The sequence below is a fragment of the Pelobates fuscus genome, chromosome 13 (assembly GCF_036172605.1).
Source record: "Pelobates fuscus isolate aPelFus1 chromosome 13, aPelFus1.pri, whole genome shotgun sequence".
Lineage (NCBI taxonomy): Eukaryota > Metazoa > Chordata > Amphibia > Anura > Pelobatidae > Pelobates > Pelobates fuscus.
Genome location: NC_086329.1, coordinates 33,706,281 through 33,728,305, shown reverse-complemented (window position 1 = coordinate 33,728,305; position 22,025 = coordinate 33,706,281). Strand labels below are relative to the sequence as shown.

Here is a 22,025-nt window from a genome sequence, read left to right as displayed (position 1 = left end):
ATAGCTTTGAAAATAGACTTAATATACACAATTTTATTTAGCTGGCTCAATCATAGACAAAGCTACATTCAGTTTGGTAGGAGGTCTTTAGAGATGGATTACAGATCCAATGTGAAAACAAGTGGCAAATTATAGGGTATTATATAGTAAGTTCCCATTCCAGCTACTGAAAACAATCTACGGACTCACAGTTAACACTGGTTTCATCAAACACCTGTCTGAGCTTGTCCAGAAGGGTCAAAGATGGTCCATGATTCATCTATGACCCAATGGAAATATCATGAAATGTAGACCATCGGTGGTCTTTGGCTACATGATTTAGACAACAACCAGTTTAATACAAGTACCAAAATGCATATTAATTGTTGTTTATGGGGATAACAATAAATCCTGGCGTGTTGACTTCTGGGCGGACTCGGGGGGAGCCAAAGACTTGAGGGATACATTAAAGGGAAACTATAGTGCTAGGAATACAAAGTTGTATACAAAGCTACCCACCCCTTCATGAGAGTGTCCAGCATCAGCTAAGCGACCAAAAGTCGCCTAACGACTTGGAAGCGCCTCTAATGGAGTTAACCGTGCAAGATAATCATTGCAGTTTATCAATCACTGCAATAATTACCAATGCAGTGTTAAACGGATAGGGACACTGCACCCAGACCACTTCAATGAGCTGAAGTAGTCTGGGTGCTGATAGCGTCCCTTTAAGTAACCAAAAGGAGCAGAGTTTGTTTAGACACAGAAACATGTTTGAATGTATAGTCAGAAGACTATCAGGGATATTTAATAATGGGAAAATTCAAAGTGAAGTCAAATTGAATTTCAAATTTAAGGCAATCGCATTAGGACTATCCCATATCACAATAGGTTACTGGCAACAGTACTTTCTGCTCCAAACAGACCTACTGTTTCTGCATGTCAACGTGTTGTGTTATAATTCTTTGTCTTGTTTTATCTACTGTACAGTGAAGCGGAATAGGGTTGCGCTAAATAAATAAGTGTAATTAATTTCAGAGATTACTACATTTTTGGGCAAGTTTGATTATCCTGTGTTTCTGTTCCTGTGCCACTAATGGAGAGATAGAACTTTACTATATTGCACACCGTGCAGTTCACAGGGCATTTTATGTTGTACCCATCTGTGTGAACATAATAAGGGCATTGATAGTTGTATATCTATAAGTGGTTATATAAATGTGACACATAGTATCAGCAATCGTTTTAATTCCAATCTTACTGTAGAATGTATAATTGCGAAGTTAAAGTAGCAGTCATATATAAGATACAACTGCACATGCATCTAGTTAAAATTAAAACAGACATGAGAGGTATTTCTGAAAAGGTCTACCATGGGATTTGTATTTTGTACAAAGCTAGATTTTGTTCCTTTTTTATTCCACTAAATTAGTCATTGTTTTGTTGATTTCCCCTTGGTAAGACAAACCACAAAACAATTTATTTCCTCTTGACAAAGCATAAAGCACAGAACCGTACGCTGGTCTGGCTGAGTTTGCCTTCCAGTATTGTAATGTTCCCATTTAATCGTTTAGTATTTATTTATTTATTTAATTTCTGTTAAATTCAGATGGCTTCAAATTATTTAGGGCTAAAAATACAAACGCATTACGAATATAAGTTTACAGGGAAGTATCCACAAAAACAGCAAGTGGACGAGGCATTGTAATATTACTGATGATAGAACAATTTGGGCAAGAACCCTTGCCAAAATTAAGCAAAATTAATGTGTAACGTAGAAGAGCATTAGCTTGCCCACGTCAACCTATCATATTCAGAGATATGTGCAGGTGTATCAAATCCTGTAGATCGGTTTTATGATGCTCTTGTGAGATAAAGATACGAAAACTACGGAACATACTGCTTTTTAAATATTTATTCCACTCCATATGTTTCATGATCTCTAGCAAAATTATGAGCCTAGCTGGGATCATCCTTGAAAGTTGGATCCAATATAAACGTTTGAGGTCCTATTACCTTGATGCAGACAGGATTCCTGGGCAGTCAGGGAATTCCTGGTGGCTTCCCTACTTATAGCCACTCAATTCAGAATCTTGGATGGAGGACCATGCTTGTGAGATAAGCAACGTTTTAGACCCCGTGAGATTGCACGGGTCAAAGTTTATGGCCAAAGATGGACGTTCTATTCCGTGGTCGAGTAGCTTGCTGAAAGATTAGGCACATAACCAAGGACAGTGGAATTTTATGGCATCTATATTCCCGAGATTTCGGAGGACTACATTACCCATGATACTGGCTTAGTATCGTGGGGAATTTAGCCCACAAATATCTACAGTACTTTGCTTAATCATCATTACGTTTTAAGTTTAATCGGTTTAATTTATCTTTAGTAGGGACTATATTTCTCCAGATATTTGTGGTCTCTGCTCCTTGATTGTCCTGGAAGAAAAAATGCTATGTTTACTAAACAAAGTTAGATCCAATATCTCAATTAAAGTGTTAATCAGTTGATGTGTACAATCATGGAATAAACCTCTGGATGTATTCCCTAACCACCCTTGCACAATTTATCTGCCAACAGGAGAGATGTATTGATTTTTTTTAACCCCTTAAGAAACAAATGTTGTGTGGTTTGCCATCTTTATAAACTAGTACCTACAAACCCTTTTCCAGCATGGAATGTCCTGCGGGTTTTGCTTTGGCATGTCGATGCAGCAGTCCTACTGGTATTTGTTTGGTAGGGTTATTCCAATGTGAAACAAGGGCTCGAAAGAACAGTTTGTAATGACGGCACAGACCGTAATTGGTTCTTAAGGGGTTAATGACGAGAAAGATGACCGCACGTCCAGGAGGGGAAAGCTCCTGCCAAAAATGTAGGCATTGTTGGTTTTATACCATATTACCGAACTGGAAAGTAAGCAAGCAAGCAGCATCCCAATCGTATCCAAAACAGAACTTGCTGGCAAGTCTAATTTAATGAAAATAACATGAGCGACTTCACTCCATAAATTTTTTTATCACTGAGCTCAATGAAGTGTGAAACAAATGAAGATCGTATGTTTGCGAAGCCTTTGCAACCATGTATCAATTGTTTTAACAATATGTAGTAATCGGTTTAATGTGCTAGTTTATTAACACATCCAAATGGAAAAATCAAACTTAAGTAGATTATATTATTAGGTCTCCGAAGAGGGACAGGGGGGATGAGGGGGTTTGGAAACCACAATATTTTAATAAATGTAAAGAGATACCATGTGGGAAAGTACTAAATCTGTGCTGTAAGGTTACAAAACGTGAATCATTATTACAATAAGAATTATCTTGTTTCCATGCACCAACATGTATGTTTTATGTAAATTTGTGCACTTTACAGTCAACTTTACTATCTCACTTTGATGTCAGGTTCACGACTACAAAAAAACGAATTATTGTGTTATCACTCGTCACACGTGAACATTTGCACACAATAAACATTTTGCCAAACATACATTCATATGGACCTTTTTAAGTCCTGCTTTTTAACTATACTTGGCATATGTTGTTATATTTATTGGTTCTTATTTTGGGTCATCTGTGGTTTCATTTTACTTATTATTTGCATTTTGAATAAAATTGTTCTGTTACAAGCAAGGAAAATGTTATCTCCAATTGTAATTTGTAGCTTATACATATTTCCATTCATGAAACCCAAGAACATTATGTTGGAGAGGTGAACCAAAAAGTCAACGGTCAATGTAAGAGAAGAATATTTGCTCAGAGTATAACCTTCCTTCGTACATATTAAGTTAAATGTATCTTTTGGCTTGATGCTAATGATAGGAAGTTTTGAGAGAGATGAAGACAAATGATTGGATGAAAAAAGCATGACAAGAAAGGGAGAGAGACGACAAAGCAAGTGGGCAAGAGTGAACGATAGAGCGAGGATGAACGATAAAGAGAGCGCATAGAGGAAATAGAGAGAATGAACAAGAGTACGACAGAGAAGGAAAAGAGCGAAATACAAGTTATAGATCGTAACATGAAAAAAAGAACATAGTGAGAATGTACAACGAGAACAACAATACAGCAAAACGAAAGAGAGACAAGAGGACAAGAATCAAAAGCGAGGCAAGAGGACGAGAAAAGACAAGAGGGTTAGAAGGACAAGAGGACAACAAAACAAAAGAGAGGCAAGGGGACAGGAAAAGACAAGAGGGTTGGAAGGTAAGAGTGACATCAGAATGGACCAGACTGGGTGACAAAGAGTAAACAAGAATGGCAAGCAAGTGAGAAAGACAAAACAGAGAAAGAATGACGAAAAAGAGAATGAGAAAAAGAATGGAGAGAATGAGAAAAAGAAGGGAGAGAGAGCTCGCAAGATGAAAGAGACAGACATTTAATCTTATGATGCAGGATGAATCAATGCATTGCTCATTTAATCTACTTGTATCATTTGGTGTTAATAGTGGTTTAGGAGTCTCTTTCTAATATGATACCTAGTCCCTCTGATGTCTAATCCTTGCACAGTTTCTGGCATAAACAAATTGTGCTTAGTGACAGCTATTGCCATAGCAATGCCGCACACAGACTCTCTCAGATCTCAATGTGCATCTAATTATGCAGGAAAGAGAGATGCCTGCAGCTGAACCTCAGAATTATACATTGTACAAAAGCATGTTTTGCTAACCTATGGAACGAACATAAATACATAAATAGGGTTTCCATCTTACAGCTAGTGTGAAAGCATGTCATTTAAATTAAATATTGGAATAGAATCTGCAAGACTAAGATAGACAGGTCTTGTTCGATGAGGTTATGAAAATGGGGAGAGACAATCTGATAAATATATACAAAAATATTCCAGGTTAAATGCAACGTATCTGCTGCATAATTATCGTCTTCACAGCAATGCACAGGGGACATTGGGTTATCCCTTACAGAGCAATGGTCCCTTCCAGAGAGGTGACAGTCCTTGTACCTTCACCCCAATAACCACTACTGCAGCATTTACTGGGGTGAAAATAAAAAAGTGGATTCCTATTGCTATAGTGTCCCTCTGCCACCTTGGCCCCCATCCGGTAATTGGAGAATTTAAAAAAAAATATATATATATATATATCTATATCTTTTACCTACTTACCTCTTTTCAGAGCCAAGGTTCCTCATTGCTGGAATGGTCTCCACTTCCCTCAACGTCACAGTAATGGGGAATGCGCGGTGAGGATTACACATGCATTAGGCCTTCCCAATAGGAAAGTTCTGACTCAGTGCTTTCCAATGGCGATTTTAAAGATGCTGGATGTCCTCAAGCAAAGCACGAGGATGTCCAACGTTGTTTCACAGAGTTAAACTCAGGAAGCACCTCAGTGCCTGGTGTCTGGTAGACAGCCATTCAAGGTTGTCTTAAACCCTCAATGTAAACATTGCAGTTCCTCTAAAACTGCAATGGTTTACATTGCAAGGTTAAGCAGACAGGGCACTACACCCAGACCACTTCAATGAGATATCATGGTCTAGGTGCTTATAGGTGTCCCTTTAACTCTACTGCACTTCCGTGTCGGGTGGCTTTGCTGCCCATGATGGCTCATGTACACACATGTACGCTCTGGCAGCCAATACGAATATGCACTGTAAGACCTTGGCTGGCATCATTTGTTCGCTAACATCAAGAAATATTAAGAGTTTTAAAACTCGTTTAGCACAACCAATAGCTATTTGTTTTTTGCATAATTTGGAAATTGCTTTTAGCTCAGGAAAAGCTTCACTACAGCACAGGCCGTAAAGATAGAATTCACTTATCAACTGGCTTAGGGTTTAAACACATATGGATTTCCCTAGGCAGATTTCAGAAGTCACTGTGAGAATTAATCAGTCCTCCTTCGGTATTAGGAACAGCGTCCTGGCAGTGCTGTTTGAGAATCACAGGGCGAATAAGAGTTGCCTATTCCTGTACAAAAAATGAACTGAGAAAATTCACACGTAAAACATGAAATCTATGCATATAACTGGATTTTTTGCTTCCACAATGTTCAATGAAAACAGATATAAAAATACATAGAAATAAAATAAGAAATAAAAAAAAAGTTTCTCGTAAAAAATAAACTATGTGGTTTCTAGAATAATGTTTCATGTGGACCAGAATTATTCTATTGCTTGATCTGTAGGTAATAAGTGGACAAACAAACAGTTAGATATTGTTAAAATAGTTTTAATGACAATATAGGAAAATGTTGTGTATGGAAGGTCGGGGGGGGGGGGGGGGAGGGGGGAAGCTACCCTGTTTACGTTTCTGGTCGTTGAATACCAATAAATGGGGTTTGTCGATTATCTCTATTGGGAGAATTTGCAGTGACGAAGAAATCATGAACAAAACATTTTGCAAGTGGCTGTGCTACAAGAGGGTCAAGAGGTCAGAAGACCCAGAAGGAGTTACACTAGGTATTCGATGCACCTGTTGGTATCAATTGGAATGTTGATCCCTTTTCAAATCTTAGGCACTTGCTCCTAGGGAGGCCTTTTTTTCCCTATTAAAGGAACACTATAGGGCCAGGAACACAAAAACATATCCCTGACCCTATATTGTGAAAACCACCATCTAGCCCCCCTGACCACCCCTTTTCCCCTTAAATATAGTAAAATATTACCTGTACTCTAGTCTGCTGCTGCTGGCTCTGCCCCTGATCTGCCTGCTTTGCGGACATCATTAGAAATGATTATTTTAGCCAATCACAATGCTTTCTTATAGGAAAGCATAGGATTGGCTCAGCTTGTCAAGGAGGCAGAACAGGGGCAGAGCCAGCAAAAGCCAAAAACAGCCTTGGCCAATCAGCATCTCCTCATAGAGATGAGTTGAATCAATGCATATCTATGAGGAGAGCTCAAGGGCTCCAGGCAGAGGGTGGAGACATTGATTAGTGTGTAGTACTACCCCAGGAAGCACCTCTATTAGCCATCTAAGGAGTGGTCAATGGAGGTATTCCTAGGCTGTAATGTAAACACTGCATTTTATCTGAAAAGACAGTTTTTACTGCAAAAAGCCTGAAGGGAGTGATTCTACTCACCAGAACAAATGCAATAAGCTGTAGTTGCTCTGGTGACTATAGTGTCCCTTTAAAGCTGGTTTATAAGACAGCTTGCTTCCCATTATTTTGGAAGTTCTACTCAGCAGGTTTTTGAAGAAATATTTTAATGTGCACAATCCCTACAAATTTCCTTTAAGCCCCCAACATTTTTTACCCCCAAAACTTTTTTTTTTCCGTGGAAGAACACAGTGGCACCTTTGATCCAAAGTCTGGATATGTCTCTTTATAAGTAAGTTGATCTAAAGCATTGGAGGCAATTTTATGTTCCTTTCATGGAGAGACAATTTGTAGAATTAAAAAAAATAATAATTTAACTTTTGGTATCAGTTTTAATTACATAGAAAAACTAGTTACTCTCAAATATGTGTGATATGTGCTAATAGATGAAATTTCTTTTTATTGGATGGATTTGTTTAAGTCACCTTAGTTTATTCACATTAATGATAAAAATCTATTTCCCTACACTATGTACTTAGGAAAGAGATAACGGCAAAAAATAAAAAAATGCATTTTCCCAGAATACATTGAATTCCTTATAGTGAATAATTGAAAGAGGTACTTTTCAGTCTTTCGAGAACAACCAAATATTGCATGGTCAATTTAATTTTTAGTGCAATTATTCTCTACATGACCTGAGTTTCGAAAAGGCAACTATTTAAGATTAGAAACAGAGCCTTTTCTTATTTAGTAAAGAAAAATTGTAGTTATAATGAGGACTGTTAAGTTTCAAAATGCATTAATAAATACAGGCAGGTGGAGCAATTGTATGCTGCCTTTACTGCATTGCTGAATTCATGTTTTTGTTATTTTATTTTTTTCTACCAAGAGAGAGCTTACAAAAAAATAAAAAAAAATAATATATATAGTGATAATGATAATAATAATAATAATAATAGATGGTTGTTTACTTTGAAGACACGGTTTGCATTGTCCTGTAATGGAAGGGCTGTTTACCATCACTTGGGTTGTTAAAAGAGGAATCTAGTAAAAGCTGATTACTAGATTGTTTTTTCTGCCATACAACATACAGTGGTGTATCTTGGTTTTGTGCTGCCCTAGGCAGGACAAAACTCAGACACCCCCCCCCCGCGCGCGCCACCCCCACCCAACCCTTCCCCCCTGCCCCGCCTTCTAAATACACACACATTCACTGACAGATACGCATACACTAGCTAACAGACACACACAGTCAGACACACACACACACACACTAACAAACACACACAGTCGGACACACACACACTAAAAGACACACACAGTGAGACACACACACTAACAAACACACACAGTCGGACACACACACACTAAAACACACACAGTCGGACACACACACTAACAAACACACACTAACAGACACACATAGTGAGACACACACTAACAAACACACACAGTCGGACACACACACACACTAACAGACACACACAGTGAGACACACACACTAACAGACACACACAGTGAGACACACACACTAACAGACACACACTGTCAGACACACAGTCAGACACACACACTAACAGACACACACACTAACAGACACACACACACATACACACATACAGTCACAGACACACACACTAACAGACACACACACTAACAGACACACACACTAACAGACACACACACTAACAGACACACACACACACACTAACACACACAGTCACAGACACACACACTGACACACACACACACACACACACTAACAGACACACACACACTATCAGACACACACACACTATCAGACACACACAGTCAGAGACACACACACACACTCACATTAACACATTTTTTTTTTATTTACTCCCCCTCCCCCGCCTCCTTACCTTTGGGAATGGTGGGGGTGGGGGGGTTCTCCCATTCCCTGGTGGTCCAGTGGCTGCAGGGCGGCACTGGCGGGCAGGCTGGGCAGCCGGCGAGGGAGCTCTTCCCCTGAGCTCTCTGCTCAGCTCCCTCGCGCGCCGCCCGCAGAGTGAGGCTGGGAGGCGGAGCCGGAATATGACGCCATATTCCGGCTCCCAGTCTCACTCTGCGGGCGGCGCGCGAGGGAGCTGAGCAGAGAGCTCAGGGGAAGAGCTCCCTCGCCGGCCGCCCAGCAACTAGCAACCAGCCCAGCATGTCTGTTAGCCGCAAGGCATTTGGGGGCGGCGTTTTTTGCCGCCCCCTGGAAAATGCCGCCCAAGGCAAATGCCTTGTTTGCCTCGCGGCTAATACGCCCCTGACAACATATGTAGTTGTACATCCTTAGAAGGATGCTTGACACAATATATTGATAAAATGCCTTGTGATGTCCATGCCTAGTACAAGGTAGGCATTAGATTTGAGTGTTTGTCCGAATGTAGGGTTAACAGCTGATTGTCCAAACTCTTTAACTCTGAAACACTACATTCACAAATCATAAAACAAGACCAAAAAAATCTAAATAAAAAAATAGATCTATATTTATATGTTTAATAATTATATTATATATAAACATAGATTTTGTTTTCACCGCTCCTTTTTTCTCTTTTTTGGTTACTTCTTCTCACTTGATTTGTGAACCAAATGACGGATCAACGCACCTATCACCGCACTGCAAAATATATATACATATTGGTCCATTTTCGTGCCCTTTTGGGTCGTCTAAATTATTTTTCCTGAATTGTTTGAATGGATAAAATTTGGATGAGCCAAAATGCCACGGACAGAATTCCGATGGTGGCGTGGCACTCTAGGTAATGACTGGTCCCCGATTCCCAGCACCCCAGTAGGAGCACCATGAAAGAGGGATCTATGCTCCCCCACAGTAAAAACAAAATACCATTCTCAAGTTTCACAGTGTTGGTGACTCTATAGTCAGGATTATTGGTGCACACAGGATACAGCAGAAAATAAATGCAATGTTTCGGCCTACATGACCTTCTTCATGCATTTTGTTTCCACATGGAAGCAAGTTGGTCTGCCTGAAATCTCCCCTCCCCCCGATGAGGCGGTTCAACTGATCTCAATGTTTCTGTTGTGCGCAAGGCTACTCCTATAATAAACATAACATGCCTACTCTGGATAAGACACATGAGCACTAAACGCTGCAGGTCAGTTGCTAATTACTGGCCCAAACATGGGAAGGGAAAACCATCAGCATTGCTCCCTCTCACAAAGCAATGTTGGATTGGAAAGATATGTATATCCACTTGCTACTGCCCTTTTATGGATCACCAATGTGGGATCATGAAAAGTTACAAACAAAAAGAATGTGAGATCAAATGCAACAGAATGTGTATACTGTTCATATGATGTAAACGTTTCGACCGCTATCTCCAGCCTACTTATCTGTAATAATCTTGTGTTGACACAGCATTGGGGTTTCAAAGCCATAAATGGGGCCAAAGTCGGATGGTCTAAAACCTGGGTGTCTATTGGTTAGGACATGGAAAGTATGCTAATGCTTTGTTTAAGAAACTGCCTGTTAGCTCTGAAAAAACTATTAAGAGGAGACAAGTAGTAAATAAATAAAAAAAACAAATAAACTAAACAATTTGGCATTTTTCTGATTGTGTGTGTGTGTGTGTGTGTGTGTGTGTGTGTGTGTATATAGGTTTGTATACAGAAACCCAAAGTCAAATACATATTTGTATACACACACACAGATGCATGCATGCATGCACACACACAATAAAAAGACAAAACAAAAAAATAACAATCCTTTAGTCCCACCTAAGCCAAAAACTCTAGTGTGAGAAAAATATTTAATATGTTGTCCAGCCCTGGAAATAAATAATAGAGGCCTTTAAGGGTTATTTAATGTACCATAACAGTTTCACTGATTTGAAGTGGACATGGTGCCTGGAGTCTATATGTGCACTATGAGTTTCACTATGAAATGTTAAAAGCTGTGTAATTCCACCTCCAGGTGAGTCATTGGGGCATTACCAATGTGAATCCTGCACAGTTTAGCACAGCGTGCAGGAGCTAGACAGCCAATAACAGCCCGTCCCTCGCCTTCCATGCTGCCTCTATCCTTCCTGACATCCCTCCACCAATGGCAAGGTGTAGTGATGTCTGCTAAGGAGGACTGGGTTGCAGGGAGTACTTGGCCATGATGCTGGAGTGAGGTGTGGGGGGAAGACTTGTACATCAAGGATTACTCTGACCAGAACTAGTGTTTTATGAAAACACAGTTTTTTTGGCTGGAGTAACCCTATATAGCCTTCTCCAACCACAGACAAGGTTTGGATAGTTAAAGCATATACCGTATATACTCTAGTATAAGCCGGCCCGAATATAAGCCGAGGCCCCTAATTTTACCCCAAAAAACTGGGAAAACTTATTGACTCGAGTATAAGACTAGGGTGGGAAATATTGGTAAATTTCTAAATAAAATTAGATCCTAAAAAAATTATATTAATTGAATATTTATTTACAGTGTGTGTATATAATGAATGCAGTGTGTGTATATAATGAATGCAGTGCGTGTGTATGAGTGCAGTGTGAGTCCAGTGCGTGTGTATGAGTGCAGTGTGTGTGTGTATGAGTGCAGTGTGTGTGTATGAGTGCAGTGTGAGTCCAGTGTGTGTGTATGAGTGCAGTGTGTGTATATGAGTGCAGTGTGTGTATATGAGTGCAGTGTGTGTATATGAGTGCAGTGTGTGTGTATGAGTGCAGTGTGTGTGTATGAGTGCAGTGTTTGTGTATGAGTGCAGTGTTTGTGTATGAGTGCAGTGTGTGTGTATGAGTGCAGTGTGTGTGTATGAGTGCAGTGTGTGTGAATGCAGTGTGTGTATGAGTGCAGTGTGTGTATGAGTGCAGTGTGTGTATGAATGCAGTGTGTGTGTGAGTGCAGTGTGTGCATGAATGCAGTGTGTGTATGTATGAGTGCAGTGTGTGTGAATGCAGTGTGTGTATGAGTGCAGTGTGTGTATGAATGCAGTGTGTGTGAGTGCAGTGTGTGTATATGAATGAAGTGTGAGTGTGTGTGATGCAGTGTGTGTTAGTGTATGTGTTGGTGGGGGGTGGGCATTTTGATTATTGTTATTTTTTTTTTTTGTTATATTATTTATTTTATTAATTATTATTTTAATTTTTGTTATATTGTTATTTTTTTTAATTATTATTTTTAATATTTAATTATTATTATGTATTTATTTTTTACATCCCCCCTCCCTGCTTGATACATGGCAGGGAGGGGGGGCTCTCACTCCCTGGGGGTCCAGTGGCATTGGTAGTTCAGTGGGGGAGGAGGGGGGCTGGCTGAGAGTTTACTTACCTCTCCTGCAGCTCCTGTCAGCTCCCTTCTCCTCCGCGCCGGTCCGTGCAGCTCCTCTGTCAGCCTCACAGTGTAAGTCTCGCGAGAACCGCGGGGTCATAGTGCGGCTCTCGTGAGACTTACACTGTGAGCTGGCAGAGGTGCTGAACAGACCGGCGCGGAGGAGAAGGGAGCTGACAGGAGCTGCAGGAGAGGTAAGTAAACTCTCTGCCAGCCCCTGTCTGTATTATGGCAATGTAAATTGCCATAATACAGACACTGACTTGAGTATAAGCCGAGTTGGGGTTTTTCAGCACAAAAAATGTGCTGAAAAACTCTGCTTATACTCGAGTATCTACGGTACATCCAATAGAACAATAAATAAACCCAACTGAATGCATTTGGATTATTCTGCACAATCTCATCTGCCCTTTTGGCATGGAAATATTCATTATTTAAGTTATATACGACATTGAGAATGGAGACAATTGAAATAGAAACCCAAGTCACAAAGGTCCAGAAAGAGGTTGATTCAGCTTTCTTCATGAACAAAAAATATAATTACCTGGAAATCACTTCTTTGGGACTAAGCAGACTTGGCAGACTAAGGTCTTTCCACGCACTGGGTCATGAACATACCACAAAATGAAATTGTGGGGAAATAGTGCATCTTATCGACAATCTACTCAGAAGACCTCATTTGATTGTGCCGTCTCGGTCCTTGACCATTGGGTGCACAATCTCTGTGTGAGTTCTGGTAAACTCCCAACTATATAGAGAATACAAACTTTGACATCTGTGCAAGAGACCCAGAGAAACTCAAGTAATGAGAGAATCCAAGAATCTCATAAATAGGTCTGTAGAGACCCCAGCTATGGAGGGAGAAAATGGCTGAATCTCCACAAGTTACCCCAAAGAGCTAATCAGCTATATTATATGAAATATGTAGAAAACGAGCAAATAGAAAATATAAATATTTTTTTAAAGATATATATATTTTTTTTGTGTGGGACAGCTGGGGGTTTAAAGAAATTATCAGATCTAATAATTCCAATAAACAATTCTATTTTAAATAAACAACGTGAGAATTATAAAACACATGAAACTAAAAGCTTAAAGAACAGAACAAAACAAAAAATGTGCATCTCATAATTTATCAATAAAAGTATTTTTGTTTACTGCACAGTAGGCAGATATCCCATTTAACCGAAGTAGTTTTGAAAGAAAAGAAAAGAAAAGGGAAAAGAAAAAAGTATATTATTACTGCGTTTTATTGCAGTCCTATATCATATACGATGTATTTATCCACTTTTTAGATTAGCTTCTCAAAAGGAGTAAAACCGGTTGCCTAGGTTTGCCCTATAAGGGTGTGAACGTGTCATTTTATTGATCAAAATAAAGCAATAATGACTTACACGAACATTAGAACATATACGACAGGGTATGAATGGCCATCAATAATACACGGTATAGCTCACTAGAGGCCCATGCTTACTCTGAAATCATGTTTTAATGAACCCACTCTCAAATCCTTAACCATTCATATAAAAGTCTCTGAAAAGATCTTGCAGTGCATTTAATGTCACTACAATCTTATTGAGCAATGCTGTTGTGTATATGTGCTGGGGCATATATGATTAACCATTTCATCGCTGACTAAGAAACACTATATCCCTTAGACTCTTTTTTTTTTTTTTTTTATCAATGAAGGTACATTTTTAACCAGAATTCCAGCATCGTTTAAAGAAACGATGCTATGACTTTAAACAGGTAGGCTCCAAAGCAAGTTCCTTTGGGGAAAGGCGTAATACACAGTGACCTGATCCACATTGTGTAGAGGTGTTGTCTGCAAATTTTCATTCACGTAAATATAAAACAGACAGTGCAATCTGCAGCTGTGAGAATTAGAACAGAAGAAAGACAAGTGGAAGACTGTTTTTGCTCAGAAACACTCTTCGCAGTGACAATTTATGTAGAACATCAGCGCTCGTTTCAAAAACAAAAAAACAAACAAAGAAATTCAATAAGACTTCAAACCGTTACAAATACAATAAGACACAGCTGCACACACAAAAGACACTTAGAGGCTGCGTCTTTAGATACAGAAACAGACAAGGTAAATGCAAGCAACACAGCTCTGCAAGCAAGCAGATCACATTGTAATATATTTAACCCTTGGGTTGGGAAGGCAGGGTGTTTAACTCGTAATTCGTGAGCCAAGATTCCACCGGATGCATTTCATTTTAGAATGCCACTTTTTGATAATAAGATAATAAAAGTAATACATGTATAATGTAATATTTTAATAGTACAAACTAAAGGATGCGAAAAAGAACGACCTCACAGACTATGTAGAATTTAAGCTATTCCTCTTATTAAATAAAGTGCATGTGTGCAAAAGCAGATTTTTATTCCCCAAATACATAATCCACATTCATTTTTTTTTTTTTTTTTACTTGCACTACCTCCTCATCCCCTAATATCTACATCGCCAAGCAATGCAATCCAGCATTTCAAATTAAATCTAGCTATTAAAAACCGAGCAGTCGGAAATATTGAAGGGTGCTCAAATATTCAACATGTCTTGCAAATGTAAATAAAAGAGACACTTACCTTAATTTCTCCATGTCTGCAGCAAAGGCCTACAAGAAATCAAACATGAGGCTCATGAGAATGATTCGTGAGGATTTCACTCTACAGATTTATCAGAAAGCTTGAGCCTTATTGATGGTTTTTAGGCAAGTGTTAATAATAATAACGAAGGTTAAAGGAAAAAAAAAAAACGAAAAGAAAAAAAACAAACAAATGCAAAAAATAAATAAATCACATCTGCATTAGGAGAAGATAACAGTGGCCGATTAACTCAGGAATAATGCAGCACGCTGCAGAAGCCTGTATACCCACGAGCCATAGGCAAGAGAATGACTCAGTTGTAGAGCAAAATCGGAAAATGAGAGAGGAAAAAAAAAAAAAAAAAAAGAACGAACGAACGCAAGTAACAGGTTCTGTGCCTGCTGGATTTCTCTGAGAAAAGTTGAAATGGCGTGCTGGTTTCTCATCTGCATTACAAGCAAATGTAGACACCTATAAAGCAATTATAATAAATTATTCATTATTACAATATTTAATACGTGCAGGATAAATCAGAAGGATTTGTTTAAAAAAATTAAACAAGCATATTTTTTACTGTTGATTTCACACCAAAAATTTCAATTTTTTAAAATAATAATTTGAACTTTTTCTACATTGACTATAGGTCTAAATAGGATGACATCACATGTTTATTATAGGAATACTTCAGGCACCATAATAATTACTACAATGCGCAGTAGTGGTTTTGGTTTTAGTAGTAACCTGGCCACACTTCGCCAATGTTGGTAGTCAGACTGTTTAGTAAATATTTGACTTCCTACCTTGGGTATGTAGGACACCAGTCCACGCCTTTTGTCCCACCAAGGAGCTTCTGTAAGATCTTCTGTGTGAAGGCCCGCAGTAAAGGGCCAGCTCATTGGCGGAGATCGTCAGCTGATCACTCTCACTCAAACTAAACCCTGCACCACCGGGCTTAATTGGCCAAAGAGGAGGCAAGGGGCAGCGCCCAGGACACAACAGGAAAAGAAGCCAAACCATCACTAAACAGTGTGACTGCTTACATTGGGGGTGCCTCAAGGAAATGTTGAAAATTAGGACTGCAGATCTCCATCTAAAGGTTACCAGTTACAGACACGGTGATGTGTGTTTAAAAAGATACAGGAGAAGATCATAGGTGGTTACCTTTTGTTAAGGTGGCAATATCAGGACAGCAATGGGAAATACACATGTTGGGCGGTTGGTTAATGCAGGGTCCTACAGTATGCTATTTAAAATTATTTATTTTTAAATAGGCATTACTATTCGAATTGGTGATTTGTCAACCCGACCCATGGTTGAGATGACTAATATTTACGGACCTTATACCTGACAAAGCTTATTGACAGTAAAAGTGATAAGCAGAAACAATGCATTTAGAATGGTCCGGGTATATAGAGCCATGCTGAACAAAATAAATAGTATAGGGGTTTTTAGAGATGTAAGTACTGATCAATACCCTCCAGAGTAGATCGGAAAAGTTGTTACGTCCCTATAGTGCTTATTGGCGGCCATTATTTAGGTAACTTTAGTATTAAACCCCTGTTAATATATCATTTCTACAGGGTAGAATCTCAAGATGGAATAGAATGGAGCATCTCAATTTTATATACATATAGGTACTCTGACTGCATGACACATTTTTAAAATGTATTTAAACTCTAGATTGTAGGGTATTTTTGTATTTCTTTTCATTTCCTCCCAAAATAAACCATTACATTGGTGACAAACAGGAGATATTTATCTCACACTTACATCTTTCATTTTAACATAGTCCATCACCTTGCAACTGGATAATATATGTGAAGAGTGTTTCCCATTTTTACAAAAAGTGCAGATTACAATAGACATTTAAACTTTTATACATGAACCTAGTTACACCCTCCAGGCTGTCATTTAGGTAAAAATCAGTCCTGTTACTTCCTGGTTGTTTAGCTCAGTGAAGCTTAAAGCTGCACTGTCATGCCGAACTTACCTTTCCTCAATCTCTTCCTCTTCCCCCCCTCTCTCGGGATCTGTTCTCCGTTTCTTCCTGTCTGCTATAGTTTTCTTTAAAATCATAAGACAAAGTTCTGACCAGCGGAGGAGCAAAGTGTGCTTCATTTCCGCTGGTCAGAGCAATTTTCCCATAATCCTTACCTTTCCTCTGTGTTCCCGCGATGCTTCCTGTCATTTTAGACGAAACTGCCGAATTGCGTTCTAACTGAATGAGAACAGTATGTTTGTTTCTTTTAGAACGCAATTCGGCACTTTGTTCGTATAGGAATTTAATTTGAATGAATGAAACTCCGATCCTATTCATTGCCACGGCTGCATCTTGCAGCCGCTTAGTAGATAACTCCCTAATTCCCATGGTATCAGGGAGCTATCTACTAAAAGGCTGAAAGACCTAAAAATTACTTAGTAAATTATGCCCCTACTCGCTAAACCGCGAGTAGGGGCATGTCTAGTAAACAGTGAGCAGCCTGTGGCAGCTCACTGTAAAAAAAACAAAACCAAAAAACCTAATAACCTACTGTCCTCCCCCCCTGGCCCCCACCCCTAAGCGGTGGGTGGTGGCCCTAAATAAAGATTGGGGGGGACCTACTGTCCTCCCCCCCGGGCCCCACCCATGAGCGGTGGGTGGGGGCCCTAAATGAAACCCCCCCCCCCAATCAAGGTGACTAGGGGTCCAAAGCCCCTAGTCACCCCCCCACCCAAATCAAACTATGCCCTACCTACCCCCCTCACCCTAAAAATAGTGAGGGGGAATAAAATAACCTGTAAAAGAAAAATTAAACTTACCATTTGACGTCTTCTTTTTTCTAAAATCTTCATTTTTCAGCCCCAAAAAAGGCCAAATAAAAAGCCATCATACCCGTCGAACTTAAAATAAAATTAAAAAATTGAGCGCAAAAAAAATCCACACGAAAAATAAAAAATCCGACGCTAAAAAACATAATCCATCTTCACCCTTCGAGGGCACGCCGCCTACTGAGCTCCGCAGGGCGTGTCAGAGTGCTTTTTGTCATTTTACACAGCGTGGGAAAATTCCAAATAACTTTTTGTCATTTTACACAGCGTGGGAAAATTCCAAAGAACTTTCCCACGCTGTGTAAAATGACACAGAGCACTGTGATTGGATGGATTTCAAGCCATCCAATCACAGCGCTCGGTGTCATTTTACACAGCATGGGAAAATTCCAAAGAAGGCTTAAACCCACCAATCAGTGTTCTTAGCCTAATTGCAGGGCGGAGCTCAGTCTGCGCGGAGCCCTCCATGGGTGAAGATGGATTATTTTTTTGCGCTCAGGTTTTTTATTTTATTTTATGTTCGACGGGTATGATGGATTTTTATTCGGCCTTTTTTGGGGCTGAAAAATTAAGATTTTAGAAACAAGAAGACGTGGAATGGGAAGTTTAATTTTACTTTACAGGTTAGTTATTTTATTCCCCCCTTACAATTTTTTAGGGTGAGGGGGGTAGGTAGGGGCCTTTTTATTTGAGTGGGGGGGTGGGTGACTAGGGGCTTGGGGACCACTAGTCACCTTTGATGGGGGGGTGGATTTGACTTAGGGCTCCCACCCGCTGTGCAAGGGTTGGGGCGGGGGGGTGGACAGTAAGTCCCCCCTCCCCCCTCATTATCATTATGGCCCCCACCCGCCGCCCAGGGGTGGGCAGGACAGTAGGTTCCCCCCCATTATCATTATGGCCCCCACCCGCCACCCAGGGGTGGGGGCCGGAGAGGGGGAGGACAGTAGGTCCCCCTCATTATCATTATTGGCCAGGGGTGGGGGCCGTGGAGGGGAGGACAGTAGGTCCCCCCCTCATTATCATTATGGCACCCACCCGCCGCACAGGGATGGTGGCCTGGGGGGGGGAGAACAGTAGGTCCCCTCCCCATCTTCATGGCCCCCACCCGCCGCTCAGGGGTGGGGGCCTGGGGGGGGGGAGGACAGTAGGCCACCCCTCATTAACTTCATGGCCCCCACCCGCCGCTCAGGGGGAGGACAATAGGTCCGTCCCCCCTTATTGTAATTTATGTCATTTTTTTCTACAGTGAGCATCCACTGGCTGCTCACTGTTTAGTGGACATGCCCCTACACGCGGTATAGCGAGTAGGGGTATTCGGGAGATTTTAATCTCCCTTATGCTATTATGGGGGTCATATTGACCCCCATAGAGTGAGAGGGGGACCTGGGGGGCTTATGAAGTGGTGGGGAGCACTGCTCCCTGCCGCTTCTATCTTTACATATTACAAGGAGGTTAGCTGCTTGCCGGTAGCTCCCTCCTTGTAACAAACTGAAGAACAAACGAACACGGATATTCAGTGTTAGTTTGTTCGTCTGATTTTTCTATTCATTAATTCGTCTGTCTGATGAATGAATGAATAGACGAAATTCCCGTTCGCATGTCCAGGTGTTTCACTGGGCATGTGCGGGAATCTCAGCGCTATCTAGTGTGGGCAGATGACGAGTCCCACAGGGACTTCACCTACCCACACAAAGATGGCGGCGCCCTGAATAAAGATCGGGGCAGAAAATACAAAATTTAAAAAAGAGGTAATGTGGGGGGCTTAGGGGCATTTGGGGTGACTAAGGGGTCAATTGGATGTAGTGGAGGCTGGAGGGGAGTTAAAAAAAAAAACGGGATTCGGCATGAAAGTGCCGCTTTAAGTCAAGAGTAGTGTTGTCGCGAACCCGGAATTTTCGGTTCACGAACGGCGAACGCGAACTTCCGCAAATGTTCGCGAACTGGCGAACCGCGCGAACCGCCATTGACTTCAATGGGCAGGCGAATTTTAAAAACAACAGGGACTCTTTCTGGCCACAATAGTGATGGAAAAGTTGTTTCAAGGGGACTAACACCTGGACTGTGGTATGCCAGAGGGGGATCCATGGCAAAACTCCCATGGAAAATTGCACAGTTGATGCAGAGTCTGCTTTTAATCCATAAAGGGCAGAAATCACCTAACATTGACACCTGTCCTCAAAGCCCAGCCCTGATACACACTGACACAGAGCAGAATAGAGACTGTTCCCTGTCCACAGAGACCATGATACACACTGACACAGAGCAGAATAGGGACTGTTACCCCTACATAGGGTCACTTGGCAGATATGGATTGACACCTGTCCTCAAAACCCCTGATACACACTGACACAGAGCAGAATAGGGACTGTTCCCCCTACATAGGGTCACTTGGCAGATATGGATTGACACCAGTCCTCAAAACCCCTGATACACACTGACACAGAGCAGAATAGAGACTGTTCCCTGTCCACAGAGACCATGATACACACTGACACAGAGCAGAATAGAGACTGTCCCCCCTACATAGGGTCACTTGGCAGGTATGGATTGACACCTTTCCTCAAAACCCCTGATACACACTGACACAGAGCAGAATAGAGACTGTTCCCTGTCCACAGAGACCATGATACACACTGACACAGAGCAGAATAGGGACTGTTCCCCCTACATAGGGTCACTTGGCAGATATGGATTGACACCTGTCCTCAAAACCCCTGATACACACTGACACAGAGCAGAATAGAGACTGTTCCCTGTCCACAGAGACCATGATACACACTGACACAGAGCAGAATAGAGACTGTTCACCGTCCACAGAGACCACGATACACACTGACACAGAGCAGAATAGGGACTGTTACCCCTACATAGGGTCACTTGGCAGATATGGATTGACACCTGTCCTCAAAACCCCTGATACACACTGACACAGAGCAGAATAGAGACTGTTCCCTGTCCACAGAGACCATGATACACACTGACACAGAGCAGAATAGAGACTGTTCACCGTCCACAGAGACCATGATACACACTGACACAGAGCAGAATAGAGACTGTTCACCGTCCACAGAGACCATGATACACACTGACACAGAGCAGAATAGGGACTGTTACCCCTACATAGGGTCACTTGGCAGATATGGATTGACACCTGTCCTCAAAACCCCTGATACACACTGACACAGAGCAGAATAGAGACTGTTCCCTGTCCACAGAGACCATGATACACACTGACACAGAGCAGAATAGGGACTGTTACCCCTACATAGGGTCACTTGGCAGATATGGATTGACAAATCCCTGACAAACAGCTACCACATGCAAGGAAGGCAGCAGGGGCGCAAATGACCCACTCCCGACGCGGGAAGGTAGTGATGACAAATAACAATACAGGACTCTTTAGAGGCCCTGTAATTGTAATCAGTCCACCTGAAATCCTTTAACTTTGATCAATTGGAGGGAAGTCTGGTGCAGAGCCACTGACCCATGCGCAGGGCCAGCCTTAGGCCTTTGGGCGCCCTGTGCAAGAAATCTTCACCCTGTCACACCCATGTGCAAGAAATCTTCACCCTGTCACACACACACACACAGGCAGACAGCCATACACACGCACACACACAACTGCGACTGACTAGGTTTGTCACCTCCTCAAAAGGACGCATGAGCCTACAGGCATTGCGCATGAGCGTCCAGTAACGTGGCAAAAAAATTCCCAGCTCCCCAGAGGCTGTCCTAGCACCCCGGTCATACAAATATTCATTAACAGCTTTTTCTTGTTGGAGCAGGCGGTCGAACATTAGGAGTGTTGAATTCCAACGTGTAGGGCTGTCGCAAATCAAGCGCCTCACTGGCATGTTGTTTCGCCGCTGGATATCGGCAAAGTGAGCCATGGCCGTGTAGGAACGCCTGAAATGGCCACACACCTTCCTGGCCTGCTTCAGGACCTCCTGTAAGCCTGTGTACTTATGCACAAAGCGTTGTACGATCAGATTACACACATGTGCCATGCACGGCACATGTGTCAACTTGCCCAACTTCAATGCCGCTATCAAATTTTTTCCGTTGTCACACACCACTTTGCCGATATCCAGTTGCTGCGGAGTCAGCCACTTTTCCACCTGTGCGTTCAGGGCGGACAGGAGTGCTTGTCCGGTGTGACTCTCTGCTTTCAAGCAAGTCAAACCCAAGACGGCGTGACACTGCCGTATCCGGGATGTGGAATAGTACCTGGGGAGCTGGGGGGGTGCCGTTGATGTGGAGCAAGAAGCAGCGGCACAAGAGGACTCAGCCGAGGAGGTTATGGAAGAGGATGGAGTAGGAGGAGTAGAGGAGGTGGCAGCAGGACTGCCTGC

The 22,025-nt window shown here is 41.5% G+C and overlaps 1 protein-coding gene across 4 annotated transcripts in view; it reads right to left on the bottom strand.

The window, feature by feature from the left end:
* BEGAIN (brain enriched guanylate kinase associated) overlaps positions 1 to 15,148 on the bottom strand; it is a 213,026-nt gene extending 197,878 nt beyond the window's left edge. For all 4 annotated transcript variants that reach the window (XM_063439149.1, XM_063439152.1, XM_063439150.1 and 1 more), the window contains exon 1: positions 14,866 to 15,148. In XM_063439149.1, the coding sequence (XP_063295219.1) occupies positions 14,866 to 14,879 (14 nt within the window). In that variant the 5' untranslated portion in view covers positions 14,880 to 15,148. The remainder of the gene's footprint in view (positions 1 to 14,865) is intronic.
* Between the last annotated feature and the right edge of the window lie 6,877 nt (positions 15,149 to 22,025).